This window comes from Oryx dammah, unplaced genomic scaffold (genome assembly GCF_014754425.2).
Source record: "Oryx dammah isolate SB20612 unplaced genomic scaffold, SCBI_Odam_1.1 HiC_scaffold_27, whole genome shotgun sequence".
Classification (NCBI taxonomy): domain Eukaryota; kingdom Metazoa; phylum Chordata; class Mammalia; order Artiodactyla; family Bovidae; genus Oryx; species Oryx dammah.
Genome location: NW_024070211.1, coordinates 4,012,565 through 4,040,239, shown reverse-complemented (window position 1 = coordinate 4,040,239; position 27,675 = coordinate 4,012,565). Strand labels below are relative to the sequence as shown.

The 27,675-nt window shown below is 50.2% G+C and overlaps 1 protein-coding gene across 1 annotated transcript; it reads right to left on the bottom strand.

Moving 5' to 3' along the window:
- Window positions 1–923: 923 nt before the first annotated feature.
- On the bottom strand, window positions 924–25,460 carry CDA (cytidine deaminase). The gene is made up of 4 exons (XM_040229470.1): window positions 25,056–25,460; window positions 13,648–13,759; window positions 8,620–8,677; window positions 924–5,366 (listed from the first exon to the last, which is right to left on the bottom strand). The coding sequence occupies exons 1-4, from the start codon at window positions 25,207–25,209 to the stop codon at window positions 5,250–5,252; spliced, it is 441 nt and encodes a 146-aa protein (XP_040085404.1). The 5' UTR covers window positions 25,210–25,460; the 3' UTR covers window positions 924–5,249.
- Between the last annotated feature and the right edge of the window lie 2,215 nt (window positions 25,461–27,675).

Here is a 27,675-nt window from a genome sequence, read left to right as displayed (position 1 = left end):
CCCATGGACAGAGAAGCCTGGTAGGCTACAGTCCACAGGGTCGCAAACAGTACAGTCCACGGGGTCACAAAGAGTCGGACACGACTGAGCGACTTCACTTCACTTCAGGGACATCTTCTAAGGCATAGAATTTGGCAAAGTGATGGGATATTACTTTTGCAATCAGGCTACCAAAAAACTCTGGCTTCTCTCTGGCTCCCCCTCATGCTTCTTCTGAGGGAAGCCAGTTGCTGCGCTGTGAATTGCCCAGTAGAGCAGCTCATGTTACAAGGAACTAAATAGTAACAGCAACAGCCTGTAGGAGTCCTGCCAACAGCCACACATGTGAGCTTTGAAGTTGATCCTTCCCCAGTCGAGCCTTCAGATGAGCCTGCAGCCCCAGTGATGCCTTAACTGCAGACTGAGAAGACCCAGCTCATCCCAGACTCCTGACCTGCAGGAACTGTGTGATAATAAATTTCTGTTGTCCCAAGCTGCTAAATTTTTGGCATAATTTGTTACACAGCCATAGGTAGCTAGCACAATCTTTTTTTTTTTTTTCCTGTTTAGTCATAGAGGTTTTAATTTGTCCTCCCTTAACTTCCCCTTCCCATACCCCTCAACAACTATTAACAGACTAGGCATTCCTTCCAAGTATTTTCTGTGTTCATATAATCCAATAAAAATATTATATATGCGTGAGACTTACTGGACTTTCCAGGTAGTGCTAGTGGTAAAGAACCCACCTGCCAATGCAGGTTAGATGTAAGAGATGTAGGTTTGATCCCTGGGTCAGGGAGATCCTCTGGAGGAGGGCACAGCAACCTACCTTCTTGCCTGGAGAATCCCATGGACAGTGGATCCTGGCGGGCTGCAGTTCATAGGGTCACATAGAGTCAGACACGACTGAAGTGCTTAGCATGCACTCATGCATGTGAGACTTATTAGGTCATTCCATTATTTACTCTTGAACAGCATTTTCTGGCTTCATTTCAGACACAGGCACCCAAAGTACCCCTGGCACCTGGGAATCACGTTTGTTCCCTCCTCCCTGCCAAAAGGAAATCCTAAAGAATCTTGTAGTTTACATAAGCAGTTAGCAGCGGCTGGCAAGAGCGGCAGAGATATACATGCTTCTATTTATGTCCACAGGAATCTGGGACTTAGCTTTAGGGTCCTAAAAACACAGACAGCCTTAAACAACAGAACACGTGCTGCTCTGAAATCACAGCCCTCAGGACAGCAGGACTGCAAAATGAAAGTGCTTTTATTTAAAACAAACATCCCAGCCTCTCTGCAGCCAAATGAGTGTCGTTCTTTCAAGGGGACATTGTTCGAACAATTTCTGGAATCCTTTGCAAAGTGCTTTCCCCAGTCTGTTCCCATGAAGTGGTAAAGAACCTGCCTGCCGATGCAGGAGATGTAAGAGATGTGGGTTCGATCCCTGGGTCAGGAAAATCTGCTGAAGGAGGGCATGGCAACCCACTCTAGTATTCTTGCCTGAAGAATCCCACGGACAGAGGAGCCTGATGGGCTACTGTCCATGGGACTGCAAAAAGCTGGACACAACTGAAGCGACTTAGCATGCACGCACCCACAAAAGAACACTAGGCTTAGTCCTCCAGTCTTCATTCTTTGCCTCTCCTCCTATCCCACTCCCTAACTGGCTGACCTTTCTTGTGCCCCCGCTGAAATATCTCCTCCTTAGGGCTGCCCTGCCCATTCTCAGGCTAGCTCCATTCCCCCTGACTTGCTCCCAGAGCACTTACTTCCCCTTGGGTGGCCCTTGTCATGATGGACAGAATCGTTTATTTTTTAAAGATTTTTTTAAAATGTGGACCGATTTTTAAAAGTATTTTTTTAATTTGTTATAATATTGTATCTTTTTTTATTTTTATTTTTATTTTTTTGGCTGCAAGGCATGTGGGAATCTCAGCTCCCAGACCAAGGACTGAACTTGCACCCCTTGCATTGGAAAGTGAAGTCTTAACCACTGGATCACCAGGAAAGTCCCTGGAATCATTTAGATCAGGGCTCTAATACCTAATGATCTGAGGTGAAACTGATGTAATAATATCAGAAATAAGTGCAGTGCATGCGTGCTCAGTTGTATCCAACCCCATGAACTATAGCCCATAAAGCTCCTCTGTCCATGAGATTTTCCAGGCAAGAATTCTGGAGTGGGTTGCCATTTTCTACTCCAGGGGATCTTCTCGACGCAGGGATTGAACCCAAATCTCTTGCATCTCCTGGCAATCGAAGGCAGTTTCTTGACCACTGCCCTATCTGGGAATTCCCAATAAAAATAAAGTGCACAGTAAATGTAATGGGCTTGGCCCATCTCCCACCCTCCTACCCCCTGGTCCAGGGAAGAACTGTCTTCCACGAAACCGGTCCCTGGTGCCCGAAAGGTTGGGAACCGCTGACTTAGATGTCTTTCCCACAGGTAGTCAGAGCCCCGTGGGACAGTGATTTTATCTGTCTTTACTGCTGCAACCCCAGGGTGTGGCCCCAGCCCTCCAACACAGTAGGAACTCAATTAAAAAATTATTAAACAAGTGTAAAAGCCTGTTTGCAAAAATCACGTCCATCTGCAAAGGACCCAGGTTTGTCACCCTTCATAAGAGGAACAGCTGGCATGTATCAAGAGCTTACTGAGGGCCCAGCACAGGGCTCTCAATAAGGCATTCTTTCCTTTGATCCATAGACAGTGCTGTTCCCTGGGAGCTGTCACCGCTGATTTACAGATGAGGAAATTGAGACTCGGGGTAATGAAATCACACAGTTTGGTGGTCACACGGTTTGGAGGCTGTTTAACTCCATTATGCCATACCATCTTTTTGTTGTTTTTGTTAAATGAAAAAGAAATATTTGGGGAATTTGAAAAATCTAGATATGTACAAGGGAAAATAACCCACTACTTTAGATTCCCATTGATCAGAATTTTAACTGATGTTAATGTCTTGGCCCGTTTTCTTCCTGCTTCCTCTCTTCTTTTTCTTTCTTCACTTCTCCTGGTTGAGAACATTCAGAAGAGGGTGCTGAAGTTCTCGGCAACCATTTCTAGAGAAAGGCAGGGTGCAGTCTTGCATCATGCAGAATGTTGGAAATATTACTTTTCTGTCTCTCGAGATGGCAGCAGGTAAGTCTGGGTGGGTAATGGAAAAGCCAGTCTTACCAGACAGTAGGGCTTCCTAGGTGGCGCTAGTGGTAAAGAACTAGCTTGCCAATATAGGCAGGTGTAAGAGACACGGGTTCGATCCCTGGATTGGGAAGATCCCCTGGAGGCAGGCATGGCACCCCACTCCAGTGTCCTTGCCTGGAGAATCCCATGGACAGAGGAGCCTGGTGGGCTACAGTCCACGGGGTCACACAGAGTCAGACACGATGGAAATGACTTTGCACGCATGCACCAGTAATCCCTGCAGATGCTCTGATCTCAAAAGAAAGGACTCCCAGGGAAGGGGTGAAACAGGAAACCCATGCTTTATTCTTACCCCAGCCACAAAGGCTGGCCCCAAGGCCATTTCCTCCAGGGAGGACACCCAGAGCTGCCAGCCCCCTTTACAGAGTCAGCCCAGCTCCTTCCCTTTTCAGTCCTCACCTTCCTAATTGCACTAACGAAACAGACTCCCTCTCTGACCCTCTTCACGCCCCAGAAGGCAGCGTGCTGCGCCCCCTGCACTTGCTACCAGCCTAGATCACAGTGTAATTTCTGGCGTGAGTCCTGTTTACACCTCTCTCCCTATCAGATTGCAAATTCCTCAAAGGCAGAGACTGTTTCTTATACATCTTTCTCTGCAGTATTTGGCATATAGAAAAGACTCAGTAAATAAAGGCAGCCAGACATCAGCTGCGGGAAAAGTGGAAAAAGACACTCATAGTCAGGCCTGGTTCAGATTCCAGGTTTGCTACATCACAGCACATGGCAAAGAGCGGGCCCTGTTTCTAGATCCTAGGGGTGAAGGAGTCTTTGGGCCTAGAAAAGAAAACAACAGTCTCAAAGGCCCTTGCTGAATCATCTAACTTCGGAGAAAACAAAACAGAACTTTAGGTCCCGCCCTGATGCTCCAGGCCGGTTGTATCTATCTGGGACTTATCACCCCCTGTCCAGAAACCTTCCACCCCCTACACCTGCCCAGAAGACTTATCACCCCCTGCCCAACTACAAATGCCACCTCAACTAAAGAATACCCAAAACATCCCGCCTGATTAACGTTTCCCTTATCGCTTCCACAAACCCCCCTATAAATACGGAGCCTCCCTGATCCCTCTCGGGGCTCAGCCTGGTCGACTGTCGCCCCTCCTTGCCTAAAAAAGGTAACCTACTTCCGTTGAGGTCATCTTTCCTTTTCTGCCTCGGCCCGAACTATACCTTACAAAGGGGAAGTGATGGGACCTGGATTTTGGTTTAAACTTTGCTGTGGTCCTAAAGCAAGTTACTCAACCTCTTTGAGGCCCAGGGCCCCCAACTGTAAGAAGGGGGAGAGAGCTACTTTACTTAGTACTTTAAATACAAAATAATCCAGGTAAAAACATTGGACACACAGTAGGTCCTCACAGAGATGTTTGCTCTGCCATCTAGACAAACAGCACCCCCCTTTATACGTGGCGGGGGTGACGGCCTGCAGGGCCCAGGTCTGACTTGGCCCAGAACAGATTCTAGAAATGGCTGTTCGCAGTAAGACCCAGCCCAGCGGCCCCTCATCGGAATAAGGCACGAACGAGAGACCTAAAGACTCATCTCTCCACACCAGCTACACAGATCCAAGGTGCCTGATTCTTTTCCTGGCAGAAAGAGTCCAGGTCTTTCTATTTAACATAAAGACTGCCCCTCCTGAGAGCTACAGCAAGGATTGAGATGGAGCTAAACGCCTCTCTGGAATGTTTTGTGATGTTTATCATTAGAAAAGTCACCCAGAGCAGGACAGAACCTTGGGAAGGCAGATGGCGAAGCAGTCCAGACTAGGTTGGAATTTGAAAGAGGGCCCACGGGAAGGAAAGAGAGGGACAGGGTGCCCTGAGTTCCGGGGAGGACGAGACGGGTTGCAAGGAGGGCTGGAATGGAAACGCTGTATCACTTCAGCAGAAACCTGGTGCTCCAGTGTTAACTGGAAAAATAGTCTCCGCTCAGTGCCTGGGGGGTTGGGACCCATTTGGCAGGTGTCCCCAGGTCTGTGAGAATGTCTTCATGAAGTCCTCCAGGTTGTCGTCCCCTTTAGCCCGTGTAGGAACGCAGGGGCTCCTGGGCAGAGGGTGCTCTCCATCCCTCACTGGATCTTCTGCAGGTCTTCGGGCCCAAAAGATTCAGGCAGCAGCTCCCGGACCGTCCTGACAACATATGTGCCGTCCGGCTTGGTCATGTAGACAGCCCAGTCAGTGCCAAACTGGAAAAGAGGCAAAGCCAGCGTGAGGGAGGCGGTGTGGCTGAGGGGTGAGGGCTCCCCTGGCTTGAGTCTGGCCTGGGATGAGTGCCTCTTACTGTCTAATGTGCCTCTCTGTACCTCAGTTTTCTCACCTGTAAAATGGGAATGATAATAATCATACCTGGTGGATAGGGCCTGAGGGAGGAGCCAGTGAAAGATGGCATAAGCAGTTAGCACAGTGCTTGGCACATTGCTAAGGGGCAGTAAATGCTGTGTTCTGTGATTAGGACTAAATACTTTGGCCACCTGATATGAAGAACTGACTCATTGGAAAAGGCCCTGAAGCAAAAGGTGAAGTGGGTGGCAGAGGATGAAATGGCTAGATAGCATCACCAACTCAATGGACATGAGTTTGAGCAAACTCTGGGAGATAGTGAAGGACAGGGAAGCCTGGCATGCTACAGTCATGGGGTCACAAAAAGTCTGATTCGACTTAGCAACTGAACAACAATAGGGCTTTATAAGAACAATATCTAACCCCTGGGGCCAGATCCCCTCCTGTTGTGACAAACAACTCATATCTTCCTCCCTTGGGGCCTCTCGATAACTCCTGAGAACCTGGAGAGGTTGCATGCCTCCCCCGTCACACACTGTACAATGAACATGCAGGATTGCATCATCTGCCCTTTGAGGCAGGTGGATATTATTCCCATTTCACGGATAAGAAAACTGAGGCTTTGCAGAGTAACATAGTGCAAATGATGAAACTCTTTGGGTCTCACTGTCTTGATCTGTGAAATGGCTTTAGAGACAAAAGACTTATCAGGCAGGAAGATAGGTGTCCTGGGTGGAGAGTTAAGCCAGCAGTGTAATGGAGAGTATCCTGGGGAGTTGGAGTCAACAGCCTGAGGCTCTGTCTGGCCAGATGCTGTGTATAAAGGAGGTAATGGGTGGAAAGGGCCTGCACGCAGTGCCTGGCACACAGTAAATACCCAATGGAAGCCATTTTTACTGACAATTAGCGGTTCCTAGTGACTGCTCAGGTCTGCAGCCTGCTGTTGATGCTTTGGCCTGAATCACCAAGTTATTATCGGGCACAATCCATCTTTTTAAAGCTAATGTTTTAAGGAAATAATTTTTCTGCTTGGCGGGCTCTGCCTGAGGGTGTGGATGAAAGTTGAGTGGAGGCGAGTTTAGGCCTCCAGCCCCCAAGCTTCAGCTCTTATTATTTGCATTTTGGTTTCCGTTTTGCTTCTCTCTCCTTCAGCTTTTCCATTCGGCATCTCTCATTTGTCAACATCTGATCTGCATGGAGGAAACAGCCTTGAGCGATTAGACAGAGGCAGGGCCTGGGGAGTCAGGGAGCTGGCATCCTGATGTGCTTGCTGTCTGTGGCCTGGGACACACCGTGGTGCTGGGTGGCCATTTGTGCCCCTCTAATGGGAGGTGAATCAAGTCCCTAATGTGAATTCAGAGCCTTCCTAGTGGCACTTTTCATTTAGATTTGGGAAATGAGTCCTGCTAACTGTGCCTGATTTGCAGACCTGGCAAGCAGCAGGAGGATGAAGATGTCTGTGTGTTCTAGAGATGCTAGTAACCCCCCAAGACGCAACAGCAAAACTGAAACACCCCCCGCCTCCCCCCAAATTTCAGCAGCTCCCAAAGCAGAAGCCCTCATGGAACAAGCCACTCCGATTCTGCACGCATCAATTTATCTCCACTGTGGCCAAAAATAATTTGTCCTTTTTGTAGGACCATAAAGGGAGGGAGGGGGCCTTTATGAGGGGAGTGTGGGCTTTGCTGTCGGCCGGAATGGCTGTAGTGAGTGCCAGCTTGCCACTGACTGGCTGGCTGTGTGTCCTTCTGCAGGTCACTTGCTTCTCTGACAAATGGGGGTAACGACCTACACTTCCCTCCAGGCGGGGCGTGGGGATTAAATGAGATGCTGTATTTAGAGGGGTCAAGGATGTCTCATCAGAGCTCAAGGCCTGGGGACTCTTCAAGTTGGTGGCTTTAGCCTTTGGGGGCTCTGGCGGGCACAGGCCCCTTTGAGAGTCCACCAGAGCTATTGACATCCCTCTTCCTCAAATGTACCTATACACATCAAAAACCTCACTGAGCCCAGATTCAGAAGAAAGGATTGAATTCAGCCCCTTGGTTTTTAGAATTGAAGAGACTGAAGGCTTCCAACCAAGATCTTTGTAAAAAGTACACCAGATCCTTCGAGTCTCTTCTTAAAAATAGCCACTGAATTCCCTTTATTCTTTTCTTCCCCCAATTTGTGTTTTATTATCACAAAATATACATAAGATTTATCATTTTGACCGTTTTTAAGTGTACGATTCAGTTCCCTTTATTCCTGGATGAAATATATCCCCTATCCACGGACTTCTGGAGCCTGTGTGATGCATCCCTGACCGCGTCTCTGTCTTCACCCATCACCACCCACCAAGCCCTGCCCCGTGTTCCAGCCTCTTTGGCTTTCATACTGCTCACGCAACTCACCAGGCGTGTGGGCATTAAACTTGCTGCTTCCTCCACCTGCAAATCTTGAGCTCTTGGTCTGCCTCATCTTTTCTCCTTATTTATATCTCTGATCAAATGTCATCTTCAAAGAGAGGCCCTTCTCGGCCATCTAAAAGCAGGGGTTGGCAAGCTTTTCCCCATAAAGGGCCAGATAGTAAATATTTTATGCCTTTAGGTCCATGTTGTAACCCCTCTCTCTCCCATGGTAGGACCCAAGCAGCCAGAGGGAACGTGTGAATTGGTGTGTGTGGATGCATGCCAGAAACACTATTTACAAGCAGAAGTCTGGATCTGCCCGTGGGCTGCTGTTTGCTGATCTTTGACTCTGACCTAGAGTCAGCTCCACCTTCTGTCACTCTCAACTCCTTTCTTCTGCATTTTTTTCCTCTGTAGCCCTCATCACTCTCAGCAACTCTAACTGTTGATTTATTTTGCTCCTTATTCATCTGTCTTCTACACTAGACTGTAATGCCTGTGAGTGTAGGGCTTGGCCTGTCTTTTCACCGCTGTCTCGCCAGAGCAAGGTCAATGCCTAGCACAGAACAGACACTCACTCAGTAAGTATTTGCTGAATGAAAGAATAATTTCCAGTGATTCATGCAAGCTTGGGAAGGCCTTAGGAGTCAGCCAACCCAGCTAATAGGAAAGTCGCTGTGTCCCTTCACTTGGCCTGGCTTGGCTCCCGGGGCCCGGAAGAACAGGGAAGAGTCTGGGAAATCCATTCCAGAAAGAAAGAGAAGTTGCTTACCTCTCTCATGACCTGTCTGCAAGCCCCGCAGGGTGAGATAAAATCATCTTGCAAGTCACTGGGGAAGCAGAGAAAGCATGGATCAGTCTCTTTGGAAACATGAGAATGATTGCTTAAATTCAGGAGTCCTGCCTGCCTGCAGATTAAGTCAAATCCCTGCAGATTAAGTCAAATCCCTCCAGGCAGTTCCTGGTTCACAAATGAGCCATGGCCTAGAAGCTGAGAAGAAGTGGACAGAACTTTCCACACTTGCAAGAGGCAAGACCATGGGTAGGACTATTCTTTCCATTGGTGTGTTCAATGAATGTTTAGTGAACACTTACTGTCACCCACAACCCAGGGACACAAAGGTTAAAGTGAATTTGTCTCTGGCCTTCAGCCCAGTAGGTGACAAAGAAAACTAGATGAGTTATCATTTCAAACAACATGCGGTAAGAACACACGGTAAGCAGGAGTTGATCCTTGACTAGGGAGGGAGAGAGAGTATTTCATGGAGGAGGTGGCATTGACCTGGTCCTTGGAGGAAGCGTAAAGTTCCTAAGTCATCATTAGTGAGCACCTGATCTGCTCCAAGCTCTGGATCAGGCTCTTACAGACATTATCTCATTTAACTCTCAGTATAACCTGAGCATCCAGATGACCATTTTATCATCAAGGACACAGGTTCACTAAGATGAAGTAACAGTGCTATTCTGAAGCTCTGGGTTTTTCTCTGTTGCCAACAAGGGATATAGTAAAGGTCCTGAGGCATAAAAGAATAAGACACATGTGAGTCCTTGAAAAAACTGGGCAGCTTGCATCTGAGAAAGTTGGAGAAGAGAAGCTTACAGCCAAGGGGTTGTCTCTGAGAATGAAGGCACCCGCAGGCAGCCCTCCAGTTCTGAGCAGGACAAAGGATGGTGTTTAAAGAAAGAAGAAACTGTAGGAACCGCCAAGCCTGATGAAGCATCAGAGGTTAAGCCAGTGGTCACCATCATCTTTGCGCTTCTAAGACCCACAGTTCTCTGATGTCTCTGGAAGATCACAGGATTTAAAATCCAGTTCTTGATCAGTTCCTCCTTTTGTTAATTACGTGTGATTTTGACCAAGTCATTTTAACCCGTGCAAGGGTCATTTCTTTGCCTATAAAATGTGGGGAATGTCATCCACATTGTAGAAATGCTAGGATAAAATGAACTAAGATGGGCAAAGAACTTCCGAAACTTTAGAATGCTATACACACATTATTACTGCCTATACTAGTCACTGGGCATTATTCCTTTAGATAGATAAGCTCTGTCATAAATTTCATACCTTTTCATATACAGCTTTTTATATACTATGTGCTTTATGTGGTATAATATTATATAATTAATTTACCTATTTTGTATTAACAATAATTATCAGATTGTTTAATAGATGCCTAGAATGTGCTAGAATCCCTCCAAAGCATCTTATAGTGTTTCTCATGTTAACTGACAAACAGTTATTTACTGAGCACCTACTACACATCAGGCACTGTCTGTGCCGGGGATAGAGCCGTGAGCAAAACAGGTGAAATTCACTGCACTCGGGAGGTTTTGACTAATCAGGTGAACCAGATGACCAGCAACACAATCAGCCTATCAGCCAACCACGTATCAATTACAGCTAGAGACAGATGCTGTGAATTGAATAAAGCAGCTGAGGGGAGAGAGAGTGGAGGGCTGCTGCTTTATTTAACCCTCATGACAACTCCCTTTTACCTGTGGGGGTCTAGGCAAAGAAAGCATCTGCTCATGGAAAGGTGGGTCCTCACTGAGCACACTCACACTCCTAGCTATAGAGGGATCCCTTGCGGACCTGAGAGGGTGGGGACCCCTGCCCAGGATGCACACTGAGCCAGATGAACCCTTCTGGTTACCAAGCGGCTGATGTTGCAGCCAGAGCCTCTCCTTAGCTCTTTGGAGGCTGTGCTTGGGTTTTTTTGGCGGCATCGTACAGCATTCAGGATCTTCCCCCGACCAGGGACCAAACCCGTGACCGAACCCGTGACCGAACCTGTGCCCCCTGCATTAGAAGCACAGAATGTTGATCACTGCACTGCCAGGGAAGTCCTGGACTCTGTTACTTTGTATTTATTTTTGGCTGTGCTGGGTCTTTGCTGCTGCACCGGCTCTCCTCTAGTTGTGGGGTGGGTTTCTCTCTGCGGGGCTTCTCCTGTTGTGGAGCGCGGGCTCCAGGGCGCCTGCGGGGCTTCAGCAGCTGCGGCTCCCGGGCTCCAGAACACAGACTCAATAGTTGTGACGCACGGGCTCAGTGGCTCCAGGGCATGTGGGATCTCCTGGGATCAGGGGTCAAACCAGCCTCTCTTGCATTGGCAAGCAGATTCTTTACCACTGAGTCACAGGGAAGTCCACCAAATCCTTTTTTTTTTTAATTAATTAATTTGGCTGTGCGGGGTCCTAGCTGTGGCATATGGGATCTAGCTCCCTGAACGAAAGTGAACGTGAAGTCGTTCAGTCGTGTCCGACTCTGTGACCCCATGGACTGGGGTCTGTAGACTGTAACCAGGCTCCTCCGTCCATGGGATTTTCCAGGCAAGAACACTGGAGTGGGTTGCCATTTCCTTCTCCAGGAGATCTTCCCAACCCAGGGATTGAACCCGGGTCTCCCGCATTGTAGGCAGACGCTTTACCTTCTGAGCCACCAGGAAGTTCCCTGACCAGGGATCAAATCCAGGCCCCCTGCATTGGGAGCAGAGAGTCTTAGTTACTAGACAACCAGGGAAGTCTCTGTTTTTTATTTCATTGCACGCGTGTTGGCTGAGAGCTTGCTCTATGCTAGGCAAGCATGGGAGGGAGCAACAAAGACCCATCAGAGAATCCCAGCCTGCCAGGGACCTTGATGTCTCAAAGGGAGATCAAATCTGTGTGTAAATGTCACAGCTACAGGCAGACAGTGGTTAGGCTCAGGGGAGAGGTGGGACAAGAAGCATCCCAGAAGGTGCTGGGCACACAGGGACCTTCCTTCCTCTCATCCCCCACCCCTTTCCTCCACCCTCTGCCTCCCCTGCGTTGTGCTGGGTACTGACAGTTTCCTGTGGTTTGTGCTGACCTTGGGCACACACTGAGGCCAGCTCATCAGACCTGACGGGCTGGAAACCTATCGACTTCGATGATGACAGCAGGGACCCCAGGGGGGGCAAGCTTATCACCTCATTAGCCAAATCCCCCCTGAGCTGCGCACACTGCATTTCACAGATCTCGAGGGGGACTCTCTGAGACAGTGCACGCCCATCAGCGCTAACAAGGGAGCTGGCACTTCCCATTCACTCTCTAAATCCACACTCTCAATTTAACAAATCATTAGCGCAGTAATGACTGCTTTTCCGGCTTGGGGATGCCAGCGCAGGCTGAGCACCCAGAGGGGAGCGGTTGGGCGCTGGAAAAAATGCAGTTTTTGTGTCAACAAGGACATTTACTAATCATCACAAACAAAACCCAGTCATGTTGAAGAGCAGACAATGACCAAGAGAAAAAGTCTTTCAACTGGAACATTCTAAACAGAACAGGGCCACCTTGCCATTCTCCTTTTGTTGACTTTGGCCTCCTTTTCCGCAGAATATCATTATTTTCTTGGATCAGCTTTGAAATTGAGCTATCCCCCCACCTCTTTTTTTTCCCCTGAAGTGTAATTCACATCCTGATCTCTGCTCATCAGCACAGAATGTTCCCCAGGTGGCCTCATTTATTCCTCCCAAAGCCGGAGGGAAGTCAGGACAGACCTTGGTCCCAGGGAGAGCTCTCAGAAGCTGAGGCCCTCCTCCAGAAGTGCATCCTTGGCTCCAGTTACTCACGGGGAAAAAACCTTCAACAAAGTGGATCACCTCGGGGCCAGACCAAGCCCCACTGAGGATCTTATCAAAGAAATGGAGGCGGGTTTCTGTCATGCAGACCCCATCAGCCTTGCTCCTGGTCCTCATATTTCTGCCAGAAAAGGCCTGCATCTCCCCGACAACGAAGAGATCATTCACTCCTAGTCCATGACCCATACAGCCAGATGTCTCTAAAGACCAACACCGGGTCAGCCTTGCAGTCTATTTCTGGGTAGCTTCAACATTTCCTATTTTCCCTGTGCTGTTATCTTGCTAAGAGAACTCTCTCTCACAGACAATGCAACGGTACACACAAGAACAATTTATCATTAAATCAGAAGTGTAATGGGGTCTGAATTAATAAAACAGCCCATTCATATCACTTGAATCCTGAAGCCACTGAGTCTGGGTCCATGACCAGAACTCAAAGAATTCCCTTTGAGGGCACAAGTGGGAACTTGGATATTTCTGTTTGGGGCATGTAGAGAGAGTTGATAAGTGCCCTTGTTCAGCCAGAACTCAGGCTGGAATCTGATCAGTTTAGACCATAACCTGGGTTGTCTGGCTGTCACCCCACCAGCCTGTCCTTTTATCCTGGTTCTTGCACCTAGGGGTGACTGATGCCAAGCAAAGGTGTCACCTCGCACAGTGAAGACAGGATCCCTGGATCGGCTCAAGGAGAGCAGGAAGAGGGTTTCCTTTCCCGTCACAGCACAGCAAAGTGGAATGAGCTCTGGAGTCAGCCTCTAGAGATCTGTCTGTCCCAGGTTTGCCACTAATTCCTAGGAAAGCTACTCATCCTCTCTGGATCTCAGTTTCTTCAACTGTAAAATGGGTACAGTGGCCAGGAAGTCTAATCAGGTGACTTTTAGGTCCCTCTTGCTTTAGGTTTCTTAGTGGCCTTTCTATTGTAACTTGTAGGGATGCTATTGTACTTTGCACTACTATCAGAACAAGAACACACCTCCCTTTGTCTTAGAGTTGTCCTGATTGTTTATCTGCTCTTTAGGCTTACCAAGGGCAGAGTCTGTTTCTTATTTATCTTCTACTTTCAGCCCAGCCCCTAGAGTGCCTGGCACATAGGAAGTTCAGAATAAACACCACAGATGAATGAATGAATGAGTAACAGGTGTGTGGTGGACGCTGGCTGAATAGATGAATGAACATTGCCACGACTGGCCTTTCTCACTCACCTGGCAATAGCGATTGCCCTGAACTCTTTGTACCCTTCCGAGATGGCCTTCTGGATGGCAGTTCGTTCGGCACAGACGCTCAGCGGGTAGCAAGCATTTTCTATGTTGCACCCTGAGAAGAGAGGAGAGCCCAGTTGTGTTACCAGCAAAACCACTTCCTGCTGCATGTGTTGAGTAAGAAGCTTGCCCCATTCCAGAGCTGGGAGGGACCCGCTACTCAGAACAAGGTAGGGGAAGGAGAGGGCAATTTGACCAGAAGCACTGGGAGGCTTGTGACTCACTGGTGTGGTGGCTTTGCCCAAGGAATTCCCACTCTCATCACTTCCCCAGTGCTGGCATCTTGAGGCAGAACCTGAGAGCAGGCGCAGCCTCACAGGGCTGATGAACCCACCCTCATTTTCCCAGCAGAGGTCAGGGCCAAAGGAGATGCTGAGGCTTAAGAGGGTGAGCAGAGCCCCCGCCTGCATCTCAGAGACAGAAACCACAGCATGGGGCATGGTAGCGATGCTGATTCAAAGATCGGGCCTGGGTCAAATTTTTGATGTGGATACCAGCTGTCAGAGTTCAACCAGGGTTCTCTGTGAGTTGATTTGCAAAACAGAAGAGTCAAAAGCAACAAACTAAGGAACAAAAAGCTCCCAGGCTTTGCAAAGGGTGTCTGTGATTATACAAGCCTTAAGGCCATCGATTTCCTCCAGTGAAAGGTGGGCTGCCAAGGTGGCACAATCAGGAGTAAGGGAGTCCTCCCCGGTGGCCCTCTGTGGAGTGTCCCTGGGGACAAATGGGCAAGGGCCATGAACCGAAGGCCACAGGAGCTGGACTCTCCCCGGACCATCAGGGTGATAGGCAGTATGTCACTCTTCACAGCTTGCCCTTCTCCCTGAGGCAGGATACTCACTGTTCCCCAGTATTCATTTTCTCCTTCTTCCTTTAAGTAATACAGGTGATTCCCATTCCAATATGGCTGACCCCATGGCCGCTCAGAGACTACATTTCCCAGCCTCTCTTGCAGCATTTTGCCTAATAGGATGTGGCACAAAGTGAGGTGGGAAACTCCTGGATCACATCTTTTGTAAAGAGACTGCTTGCCTCGTCCTCTCTTCTCTCCTGCAGAGACTGGGGTGGGGTGGGACAGCTTTGACCATGTGCTTTATGCTCATGCTCATGAGGATGGAACTGCAACAAAACAGAAGGAACTTGGAAACCTGGTCAACTCCTGGAGCAGGGTTGAGTTGCCTGCTTGCCCTGGTGCGTGTTTGCCCAGTTGCTTCAGTCGTGTCCAACTCTTTGCGACCCCACAGACTGTAGCCCGCCAGGTTCCTCTGTCCATGGGGATTCTCCAGGCAAGGATACTGGAGTGGGTTGCCATGCCTTCTTCCAGGGGGAACATCCGGACCTAGGGATCGAACCCATGTCTCTTATGTCTCCCGCATTGGCCTGGGGGTTCTTTACTACTAGCACCACCTGGGAAGCCCTAACTTGCCCTGGACCAGCTGCCTACTCTAAATCATTATAGGAGAGAAAAAGAATTCTGCATTTTGGGATCTTTTGGTTTTAGTAACTTAACCTATATCCAACTAAAACAGAAATTTGCAGTAAAAATAAGATGTAGCTTTGACAAAAAGAATAAAACCCAAACTAAGTGGCCTTGGCTTAGCAGTTGGGAATGGGACTTCCCTTTTAGCTCTGTCGGTAAAGAATCTGCCTGTAATGCAGAAGGCCCGGGTTTGATCCCTGGGTTGGGAAGATCCCCTGGAGAAGGAAATGGTGACCCACTCCAGTGTTCTTTTCTGGAGCATCCCATGGACAGAGGAGCCTGCCAGGCTACAGTCCATGGGGTCACGAGAGTCGGACACGACTTAGCAACTAAACCAACGTGAAAGAAAACAAACATATGGCAAGAAGGAAAGCTCATGGCCCTTGATACTCCTGGCAGATTATTTGATAAAGCCCCAACCTGTAATAAACTGGAAGGCAAACTATATTACTGACTCAGAGGATTTTTCTACCTGGCAACGTGAGACAGCCCTGTGGCAAAGATCTGATTAAGGCTGTCATTTCCACCTAGCCATTGTTTTGGGTGCTTCAAGGTAGCCACCATTCAAATGAGGCAGCAGGGCAGGGCTGGGCAGGGAAACCAGTTAATAAAACAGGGGAGTTGACAGGCTGAAGAACTATTCCACAGAAAGGATTCTTTGGGTGTGAGAGAATTGAATAGCCAATGAAGCCAAAGGTCTGGCCTATAAAAGCCTGCGATTGTTCAGTCCCTAGAGAAATCCAGGGCTCCCCCAGACCCTACCATCAGAAGTAAGCTGAGAGAGCTGTGTGCCCTCCAGGAGGGCATTCTCTTGGACACCCACTTTAGCTGTATGGCCGAGGATGATAAATGGTCAAGGAAGAAGCTCCCAGAGGGCAAAGCCAGCAGCCTCAGTGGACAAGGGAGTTACCCCCAGGACGGAAAAGGGAGGCAAGGTGTACTCCAGTGCACCAGTCTTCACACTTCTTGCCCCACAGACTTGGTAACTGCACGGACTGGTGGTCCACAGGTGTTCCATTTGCCTAATGGGAGATTTGATGACGGTTAGTCTTTCCTACTCCACATTGTGTGGTGCCTGAGCTGGTATGAAGGGAGGGGCAGATGACTACTTCTTACCTTTCAGGCCCCTGGATTATCAGGGCCACATTTCAACTTGAGAAGGGGGGCTGTGCACCACCAAGGGATCCTGCTGCTAGGGCTGGATGCAGCGGCTGGGTGAACTTTGGATTGTCACCCTCAGGAAGTTGTAAGTGGGTCCAATGTGTGTGAAGAAAGAAGTACACAGATACTCACAGGCCACAGGGGGTTTTATGGCAAAGACTTAATTGTTCTCAGTGTTCACACTCCCAGTAGAACCCACTGAAGTTTAGGGATTTCTCTCTGGCAGTCCGGTGGTTGAGATTCGGCACTTCCAGTGCAGGGGGGATGGGTTCGATCCCTGGCTGGGAAACTAAGATCCCACAGGCCAGGAGGTTTGGCCAAACAAACAAACAAACAAACAAAACCCCACTGGAGTTTAGTTGGGCACATCCCTGCCTAGCTAGAAACTGCTTTCCCAGCCTCCCTGGAAGCTTCCTAGAGTCCTATAGGTATAGCCAATGGGATGTAAGTGCAAGTGTTGGATGAAACCTGACCCACATTGGATCAATCAGAGCGGAGCAATTGACCCACACTGGGCCAATCAGAGCTGAGCATCTGACCTACCCTGGGCCAATCAGAGCTGAGCCAATCAGACTATCCTTCTGTGAGGGAATTTCAGTTGTTCTCTCATTGCGAGTTGGGCCTGGGTCCTGTTGGCGGCCTAGTTTCTGTTGTTTACAGAGGAGACCAATAGGAGACAGTGAAATGAGAATCAACTCAGATGAGAGATGGTGGCAAAAGAGTCTGGCCGTCTGCTACCGGTTGCTCCTGAAGTACGTGCCACCGTTTAGTTATAGGAACCAACGTACCCTCCTTTTGCCTAAAACAGTTTACATGCCTTTGTATCATTTGCAACTGCGCAGAAATCAATTAATACAGTTGGGATACAGGACAGCGAGCAGTCAGGGAGTTGTAACCCTGAAAGGAGTGGTTGATATTTATGGACTGCCTGATTTGCCAAAGCACGCGTTCATATTCACATGTGAGTTACTGCAGCCTGGAAAGCGGGCGCCTGAATGCTCAGCCGCTCTGCTAGGTCAGTGAATAAATGACTGAGTCTTTCTTGCTCCCTACCTAGTCTCTCCCCAGCCAGGTTTCTGATGCCTGCTGGAAATTACTTCCTTTAAACATATCCTTGCCTGCTCGCACCTGCCTGTCCCTCCCACCTTTGTGACCTGTGACCTTGTTTAAACACCAACTCAGCTTAAAACACAGCCTCGCTGAAATGCCACAAAGAATAAGAACCACTCCTTGTGTCTGTCAGGCCGGGACGAGAGTTGGCTCCCTTGCGTTTGACGTTTGCTGCTCCCAGAAGCAGAAGAACTGCTCCCCACTCCACTTCGGTCTAGCAACCTTCCCAGCCCTTGCCTTGTCCCTGACTCAGGAACACTCTTCCCATTAGACGTGATTCACATAAATCTTGGGTTTTGCTGAGGTGCTCTTAAAGCAAATTGTCAGACTGCCGGAGGTCCAGACTCTGAAGACAATTGCCTGCGTCTGCTTTTGAAGTTCAGAATGACCTCTTATAGAGAACCCTTCCTTCGCTGTGTGTGAAAATGTCAACAATCCAGTTAAGGAGATGGAGAGAGTATTTCAGAAGGGAGCGTGCTCACATACCCTACTGTTCAAATAGAATTTTGTAGAAAGAGTCCGTGGGTTCTGTTCCGCCTTGGGACCCTTTGCCCTCTGGCTCTGAGAATTTGGGAAAGGGACTGAACCTCCTTGAATGTCTCATTTTCAGTTTGTAAAACGAAAATGATAGCACCTTCCTCTCAGGCCTCTAGTGGGAATGAGTTGAGTTCATGCAAGTAAAGCAATGAGCACAAGCTTTGGCACAGAGTAACTGTCCAGCAGCTGGAGCTGCTTTTCCTAAGCGCATGAACGTCAAGGCTTTGGTGGTCGTGGGACTGAGTTTCTGCTGCTGCTTCTCAAGGTGCGACAGTTGCCCTGTCTCTGCCCTCCAGGCCACTCTGAAACCCCTTCCATGATTACAAAAGTCCCTCATCATCTGGTGCCAACCTGCCTACCTCTTGGACTTCATCTCCTTTTGCTTGCCAGCTGTTTCCCAAGTATACGCCTGCTACAGGGCCTTTGCACTGGCTGTTCCAACTGCCTGGGACTCTCTTCCCTGCTCTAAGCACATGGCTCACTCTACCTAGGTCTCTGCTTAAATGTCACCTCCTCAGAGAAGCCTTCCCTGATTACTTTATCTAAAATTGCTTCCTCCCTCTACCACCTCCAGCTCTCTCAATCCATTTCTCCTGCTTTAATACTTAACACTTTCCTGGAGAGTTTCTGCTGTCTAATTTCCCCATTACTCCCCAAGTGTAAATTCTCAAGGGTGGGGACTTGGTCTGTATAGTGCATTACAGTACGATCAGGGCCTGGAACAGTCACTGGGCCCAGAGCCTAAAACAGGGATGCTCAGTTACTTACGATCAAAGGACTGGATTTTTGCACTTTGATGCTAAGTCTCAGGTCCAAAGGAATAAGTGCATTTGAGGCCTCTAGCAAGTTCAAATGTAATTTCCCAGTCTTGCTTTAAAGAACAGAAAGAGGAGGAAGGAAGGAAGGAAATCCTTGGCTGTGAACTGTAATCCTGAAAGGCCAGACAATTTTGTTTTGCTTCTTGAGCCCAAAGAACAAAAACATTATCTATCCAGGCAAACCAACTCCATTCCTGGTGTTCGCCTCACTGACTCAAACATACAGGAGAGACAGCCTGGGATGGCGCCAAGTTAGGGATCCATACTTAGAAAAGATTGTACCAAAAATAATACTATGAAGATAGAGCTATTACTACTAATTGCTTTCTTTTAATCTTTTCTTTTATTGCTTTCCTTTGGGCTTCCCTGGTGGCTCAGCTGGTGAAGAATCCACCTGCAATGCGGGGGACCTGGGTTCGATCCCTGGGTTGGGAAGATCCCCTGGAGAAGGGACAGGCTACCCACTCCAGTATTCTGGCCTGGAGAAAGCCATGGACTGTGTAGTCCATGGGGTCGCAAAGAGTCGGACATGACTGAGCGACTTTCACTTTCACTTTATCTACCAGGCACTCCATGGAATTTTTAACAGTTCTGTAGGGCAAATGCTATTACAACCCCATTTTACAGAAGGTAAAAGCTGAGACTAGGGGCAGGAAGCCAACTCATGTCCTGGCCTGACAGACACAGAGAGTGTTCTTTTTCCTTGTGGTATTTCAGTGAGGTTGTGTCTGAGGTGTTTTGGTACTTAAGGTACTGTGGTACTTAAGGTAGAGCTGGGGTTGGATATCATCAAGACAACAGCAGGGAAAGGAATTCACAAGGAGGTGACTGGGACCAGTCCCCCAGAGAAGCGAGCACTGTGCCCCCGTCTGCATCCACTCTACCTTCTGAGGGATCTTCAGATTAGAGCAGGGCTTCCTACATTCAAGCAAGTGGGCATCTCCTGGAGGGCTTCTTGAAAGATTTCTGAGGGACTTCCCTGGCGGTCTGGCGGCTAAGACTCTGTGCTCCCAGTGCAGGGACCCGGGTTCAATCCCTGGTCAGGGAACTAGATCCCACATGTCGGGAGGAAGAGCAAAGATTCCACGAGCTGCAACTAAGACCCTGCACAGCCAAACAAATAAGCATTTTTTTTTTAATTAAAAAAAACAACAAGATTTCTGAGCCTCACCCCTTGAATTTCTGCTTTAGCAGTTCTTGATCAGAGCCCATGAACTGAAACTTCTAACAAATTCCTAGGAGGTGTCAGAGGCTGTGGGTCTGGGCCACGCGTGAGAAGTGTCACGGCCACGTGTTTGCGCACTCCTCTCTCTCCGTGTTCCTGCCTCCCTGCCCACCGCAAATGCAACCCGGCGGTTTCACTAATGAATTCTATCCTAACTCAACCAGAGAGCTGAGGGGTGTTAGCCAAGCCTGTCTTTGTGATAAGCTGCTTTTGAGTGACGGTGGAAAGGACCAGTGGATGAGGCTGGGATGGAAACGGGTGGGCAGGGCTATATGGAGAGAAAGCTGGTTAGGGAACCTGGAGGCCTGCAGAGCAGGGCTGTATAAAGCATAAAGAGTGGTCCTGAGGGAGAAAGGGAGTCCCAGGAGGGAATCCGGAGGGCAGGGACTGGATGGGGGAAGACAGATGAAGGATCAGGTTTAAAGGTTAAGTCAAGACAAGCTGCATTCAGCAGTTAACCAGAATGTCCTTAAGTTTTTGTTTTCTTTTTTTTTTAATATGGTTTGTCCCTCCCAAATTAATTACAGCTGATCCAGTAAAGTGACTCCATGACCTCCCCACCTCCATCCACAGCAACATATAGAGTGCTACAATCGCTCTAAGAGAGGAGGAAAGGGAGGGGCAGACCATCATTCCAAGAGCTTGAGCTGAAGAAGAGGAAGTCCCCCATCTGTTGGGTGATGCCCACAGGGTGGTCCTCCGTGAGTCTTCCCCAGCCCCTCCCATCTGGCCAGCCACAAACGCTGGCTGAGCACTAACTCCAGGGCAGCCCTGGCTGGCCCCACCCCCGCCCCCTTGTGTCCCATCCTAACTCTTCTCCGGGTCCTCACTGCCCCAGTCCCCCAGCAGCTCTCTCTCCCCCACGAGCACCTCCTCCTCTCCTCTCCCCATGGCAACGACAGAAGGTAATTGTTGGAGTTATTAATTACCATCCTGGTGGCCCAGCTGCAAGGGGCACAAGGCCCTGGCCGGGGTCAGGGGTAACAGAGGAGATAAAGCCATAATGACGAGATCGTGACGGCAAGGCTATCAGACTTGCTTTTGAGTTGGCCAAGACACCGGCTGCCCCTGAGGGTGGTAACTCCACAGAGGGCTAGTCTTTTGTGAGGCTGGAGAAAGTCACAGAACTGGGCCGACTCATCCCGCTCTGAGCTATAAACTCACAGCGTCTGAGTTCAGCTGTGACCTGTCTTCTCAGTTCAGTCGCTCAGTCCTGTCTGACTCTCCGTGACCCCATGGACGGCAGCACACTGGGCTTCCCTGTCCACCACCAACTCCCAGAGCTTGCTCAAACCCATGTCCAGTGAGTCGGTGATGCCATCCAACCACCTCATCCTCTGTCACCCCCTTCTCCTCCTGCCTTCAGTCTTTCCCAGCATCAGGGTCTTTTCCAAAGAGTCAGCTCTTCGCATCAGGTGGCCAAAGTATTGGAGCTTCAGCGTCTGTGTCCTAATCATCTCTGATTCACCCCCTGATGCCCTACCAGGTTTCCTCTGGTTGTTCAAGGTCCCCTCCTCTCCAAGCCCGGCCTTCCTGCCATCTGCTCTCCCTTTCCTTCTAAGTAAGGAGACCCAGGGGTTCTGGTGAATCCCCTCCATCGGTCCCCTCTCCTCAGCACAATTCTCTCTGCCCCCTTCTGCACATCCATGCTGCAGTGAGGGGCAGCAGAAGGAGCAAGGAATTTGGAAACAGATAAAACTGATCCTCAGTTATCCCATTTGTAAAGGTCCATTTGGCTCTTGGTTAGGTCTGCTTGTTACCTCCACACTCCTTCTTGTAGTAACAGATCACCCTCTCTGCATCGAGGAGGAACGTGTGTATGAATCAGCTGGCCCCATCATACTATCCCACTGTGACAACAGTGATTGGCCCCGGGATGTGCATGTGACTGGAGAGGGACCAATCAGAGCCCTCCCCTGGAATTTTTCCATCTTGAGCTAGTGGGAAAGAATTCTTCCCTCTCTGCTTTTAAGACTGGAAGAATGTAAACTAGGGATGCCTGAGCTCATGTTCCCTGATGCCTGGAGAAAGCCCACCTTTAGATGAGAGAAAGGAACCAGCATCCAGGATAAAGAAGCGCATGGTGGCGTTTGAGTTCCTGGATCCAGCTGTCCCTGAGGCAGGATCTACTTTTGCCCATTATGGTTCTGGTTGGTTTCTGGCATTTGCAACTGGAAGTGCTCTGATGCAGGCGACACGCATTGTCTCCTCTCGTGTGGTGGCTATGAAACTGCAAAAGATCTTTCATAGAAGTGTTTGTGTGTGAGTGTGTGTGTGCTCAGTCACTCAGCTGGGTCTGACTCTTTGCGACCCCATGGACTGTAGCCCACCAGGCTCCTCTGTCCATGGGATTTTCCAGGCAAGAGTACTGGAGTGGGTTGCCATTTCCTCCTCTAGGGATCTTCCTGACGCAGAGATAGAACCCACCTCTCCTGCATCGCTTGCACTGGCAGGCAGATTCTTTACCCCTAAGCCACCTGGGAAGCCCCATAGAAGTGCTTAGAGAAGGCTTAATCCATTGTAGTTACTAATATGACTCTTGGTTCCCACCCACAATGTCCCCAGCACCATCCAGCTCTGTCTCATCCTTCCCCTGATCTCCCTGGCTGGAAACCCTCGAATGATATTATTTCCTTTTATTCTTATATGGCCCACCCTAGGTCCAGTCCATCTGCCTGTACAACCCTCCCAGATAATTCCTTCCTCTTCACCCCACTTGCCAGTGACCTAGGCCAAACCACTCTCATACATTCAACGAACCTGAACTACAGGCCAGGCAACATGCAGTCAGCAAGCAAGACATACATCACCCCCTTGACACTCTTTCCTCTGCCCCCGTCCTCCTTGGGTACCTGTCAGACGCACTGTCCTCAAACCCCACTTTCATGTTACTTTTCTTGGCTCCCTACTTTCTACCTCATCAAATCTCAGTGTCTCCATTTGGCCTTCCAAAGTCCTCCACAATCTGCCTCTAAACCGTCACCATCATGCCATTAATGGTAGTGGTAGTAGAAGCAGTCACCAGTGGTGACAGTCCTATCGTGGGCCAGAAACTGTGTGCTAAGCACTTTCACCCCTTTAAAGGCATTAGCTCATGGAAAGCTTCACACCCGGGGTGAAATCCGATATCCTTCGTGACTGAGGCGGCAGGGGCGCCACCCATAGGGAGGACCACTGGGCCAGGAATACCAGCTCTGTTCACAGCCATCCTGAAAGGCGGGCCCTGTGATCCTCGGTTTACAGATGTGTAAGCTGAGACTCAGGAGGGTTAGCCAGGGGTCACACACAGTCAAGAAACAGCAGTGCCAGGATGCAAACTCAGGAGTCTCTAACTCCTCCAGGGCCTGTACCCCATCCCATAATGCCTCCACGAATGCCCACCGCACGACCCTTTTCCTGGCGACGTCAGGTCCTTCCCTGCCATTTAAACAGGTCACACCTCTGCTCACTTCATCTGTTCTCTCCCACTTGGAGCCATGGCCTGTACAAGAGGAGTGGAGACCTCCGTCGGGGCAGGGACCGTCATTTCTGCTCCCAGTGGCATCTCCAGCACCTGATACATCACCTAGCACATACTTGGTGCTTGGCAAACATGTGTTGAATGAATAGATCAATGCAAGGATGGGGAGGGCCCCTCTCTGTACACCATCCAGAAGGGATACGGAGGTGCTGGGGGAATCAATAGTGGGTTGCACGTTCAAGGCCCTGGGCCTGTGGCTTGCAGTGTTGTTTGAGGTAGCGGTTAATGTTTAATGCTCATCTGAGCCACTGGGCCAGGCCTGAATTTCCACATGATACTCAGAGATTTTTGTATCCCCCACAGGAAAGCAAACTTGGGAGTCAGGGAAACTCTAAGTTCCAATCTCAAAAGGGAAGGGATGAGATGAACATCAAGGGCAGCCCAGCAGGGCCACCGTAGAGGGGGAGGTGTGGGTCTCCAGCCAGGCTCCCAGCTGAACAGCGGTGGGGGCAAGGGGCTCACATTTGACCCGGGGGGGTGCTTGGGGTGGGTGTGGGCTACCAGTGAGATTACACATGTGAGCCTCTGGTCTTTCAAATGGCTGCCGCCAGGTGGAAGGGGGAGTCTGAGCGGCACGACTGGGGATTCGCATCTATTGTCTGGACCAGTCCTCATCTGTGTGGGGCAGCGGTGGGAAAGCGGGTGGGTGGGGGGTGGGGGGGGTGGGCAATTGGCGTTTCCGCTTACCTGCCACCTCCACGCCCCGTTCCCCACTGTCATTAAAGGGGATGTCCCTAAGCTGAGCAAAAACAAGTCTGAATTATTGTTCAAGTGAGTTTTTCTATGAAGCCAGCAAACCAAAGAAAAGTCGCTTAGGAACAGATTAGTGCCGGCTCAGATTCCTGTCTCTCTCTCCCCAGGCAGGGATTCAATACTGGCCACCCGAACCCCACCTGGCTCCTTTTCTGCAAGGCCCACGCTCGACTAAGGAGTCAGCCCTGGATTCCTCGATCTCACGCCCAGCCAGCCCCGTGGGTGGTGGGTGACAGGAAAAAAGCAGGGTTTAGGGCGCCCTTAACCCTGGTCACCGAAACCCGTGAGACCTCGAACAAACCATGTCACCTCTCTGGACCTCAGTTTCTTCACTACAAAAAACGGGCATAACTCCTAGCTTGATGGGTGGGGGTGGGGGTGGTGAGGACTTGCTGATGTAGCCTTGAAGTCTTTGCGGGGTGCCAGACACAGAGGAGGGGCTCAGGAAGTGTTAACCCTCTCCCTCCCGGCTCCAGCGGGAGCTGCCCGAGGCTCTGCATGTGTGGCCTCCCCTTCCCCCCTTCCTTCCCCATCTTGCCTCCGCTTCCCAGGCCCCCCAGGAATGGAAAGCCGTGGGGCTTGAGCAGTATATTCATCCCGGCCGTCTGGAACAGCAGGCAGGGCCAGGGGGTGTGGCGGCCTTGCCCAGCGGAGAGGGGAGACGGAGCACCCCTGTGGCCCGTCCGCGTCCTCCTCTGATCTCCCGCCCAGGCTGCCGCGCAGGGGACCCCCAGGCGCCGCCCTTACCGGAGAAGATCCTGCCGTCCCCGGTGAGGAGAGCGGCCCCCACGGGGAAGCGGCTGTAGGGGCAGTAGGCGGACTTCTTGGCCTCTTGGCAGGACAGCAGCAACCGCTGGACGTGCTGGGGCTCCAGGGCGAGGCTGGGACGCTCCTGGGCCATGTCGATCCCCCGGGGCCGGCGGAGAAGCGGAAAGCGAGCTCGCAGCCGGTGTGGGCTGGGCCCCACCGCGACGGCAGCTCCTCCCCTGGGGTGTGTCCTTGCCGGGAGGCGGCCAGGTGCGCGCCCCTGGGGGTGCTGGGCGGGGCGGGTGAGGGAGAGGGCTGGGGACGGAGCGGGTGTGTGTGTGCTCGTCCCAGCGTGGATGCCCAGGGTCCACGGGTGCTTTATACGCTCGCTTGGGGACCACTCCCACTGCTTGCACGCGCTGATGAGTCAGAGGGTCAGGGGACGGGTGCCACTGTGTAGGACGTGACTGTGGGCATTCTGGCTTCGGGGAAGAGGCCTTGGAGTGGTCAGTTTGTGGTCTGGGAAATCCAAGCTCCCAGGGTTGACCACCCTGTTTGTTGAATGACTCCGTCAATGAGGGGTGTGGTGAGACTGAAAGGGCAGGGCTGGGGCAGCCCCACTGGCTTCCTGAGTCAGGGAGTGTGAGGCGCAGCCATAAGGTCAAGTTGCTCCTTTATTTACACTCATCCTCCTTCCAATTCCTCTTTGTCTCAACCCAGAGTGTGAAAAGATCTCAGCTGGAGAGAATCTCTGAGCTCATCTACTTAGGATGCCTCACTTTTTGGTGGTGGTTGTTGTTGGCAAAATAGACACCTGGGCTGCTGGTAAAAGAAGTGAGCTTGCATCCCGGCTCCACCACTTCCCATCTGTACAACCACTGGCAGCGACCTGACCTCCCTGAATCAGTTTCCTCATCTGTACGGTGAGGGTAGTGATCATCTCTTTCCTCCATCCTGGGATTATAGCAGAGCTCACACTTTGGAGCTGAGTTGAATTCCGGCTCTGCCATTAATTCACTGTATGACCTTGAGATGTTAACGCCACCTCTCTAAGTCTCAGTTTTCTCTTCTGTAAACTGGGTGCACTAACACAATCTTGTAGAGTTGTAATGAGGATTGAATGAGATATAATGTGTTATGGTGAGCATGGCTGGAGGATCCCATGAGGTCATGATGTGAACACCCATGCAAACTGGGTTTCTAACCTTAAGTGATTTGATCAGGATGACACAGGAGGGGCAGAATGCAGCTGGGGCATCCAAGGCATCCACGTGTCCCCAGACCCCCAGCAAACAGGACTGAATCTGCGTCTTCTCTCAGCTTAGACGGGTGGTGTGGGGAAAAGGAAAAGGAAAGGGGAGGCGAGGGGGAAATGAGGCAACATCTTCACGCTCCGCCTGCTGACATCTCTGCTTCTGTGGCCCAGCATCTCTGTGTCCTGGGCCTGGGGCGCTCAGCCTCATGAAAACACAGGACACCCCAGTACCCCCAGCCACAGGGATTCCTCTTCCCCACCCCTCCCTCCCCTTCTTTTGATCCCCCACCCCCCTTCCACACATCCACCTTTGCATCTAGAGTGCTTCCAGATCTGAGCCAGGGCTGGCCCAGAGAAAAAAGCAGGTGGGCTCCCGTGCCGCCTCTATCCCTGTGCAGCCCAGGCGCCCCAAGGCCCTGCCCTCAAGGCTGGAGGGAAGAAAGCAAAGCTGTTCTGAGACCATGTGCGCCCACTTGATGCAGGAATAATTCTAAAGCTTTTGGTGGCCAAGTAGAATCCCAATTGGGAAAAAGAGTTATGTGCCCTGTTGGCCTGCCAGGCCTGTCAGAGACCTCAGTCCTGTTCCTGTCCCCCGCCCTGTCTTAACTCACCCCAGCTCAGCTTTTTGGCCCTACCCAGGCCTGGAGCTGGACTCCTAGGCTCCACAGTTCCAGGAGAACATGGATGACCTCCAGCTACTTATGGCTCTTGGAGCCTCCAAAGCTCATTGCCTACCCATGGTCATGAACGGAGACCATGACCACTGCATACCCAGCTGTGTGGAGCTTGCGAGTCAACAGCGGTTCTAGAATTCCTTATAGAAGGGGTTTGGGGTGATCAACTAGATAGAAGGGGGGAGTAGGACTGGAAATTTGTTTAGAGTTAAGTTCTAGATCAACAATATATATTTTTGACTGTGCCACGTAGGTTGCAGGATCTTTGCTCCTCAACCAGAGATCGAACCCAGGGCCCTGGCAGTGAAAATGCTGAGTCCTAACCACTGTGCTTGGAAGAAAATCTATGAACAACCTAGACAGCATATTAAAAAGTAAAGATATTACTTTATCCATCTAGTCAAAGCTCTGGTTTTTCCAGTTGTCATGTATGGATGTGAGAGCTGGACCATAAAGAAAGCTGAGCACCAAAGAATTGATGCTTTTGAACTGTGATGTTACAGAAGACTCTTGAGAGTCCCTTGGACTACAAGGAGATCCAACCAGTGCATCCTAAAAGAAATCAGTCCTGAGTATTCACTGGCAGGACTGATGCTGAAGCTGAAACTCCAATGCTTTGGCCACCTGATGCGAAGAGCCAACTCATTTGAAAAGACCCTGATGCTGGGAAAGATTGAGGGCAGGAGGAGAG

What these genes read in the sequence shown, in the direction of transcription:
- CDA (XM_040229470.1), bottom strand. Translation starts at nt 25,209, where the DNA reads ATGGCCCAGGAGCGTCCCAGCCTCGCCCTGGAGCCCCAGCACGTCCAG. An exon ending in GGACGGCAGGATCTTCTCCG is followed by an intron (nt 13,760 to 25,055) that starts GTAAGGGCGGCG and finishes CTCTCTTCTCAG; the next exon opens with GGTGCAACATAGAAAATGCT. An exon ending in GCAGACAGGTCATGAGAGAG is followed by an intron (nt 5,367 to 8,619) that starts GTAAGCAACTTC and finishes CCTCTTTTCCAG; the next exon opens with TTTGGCACTGACTGGGCTGT.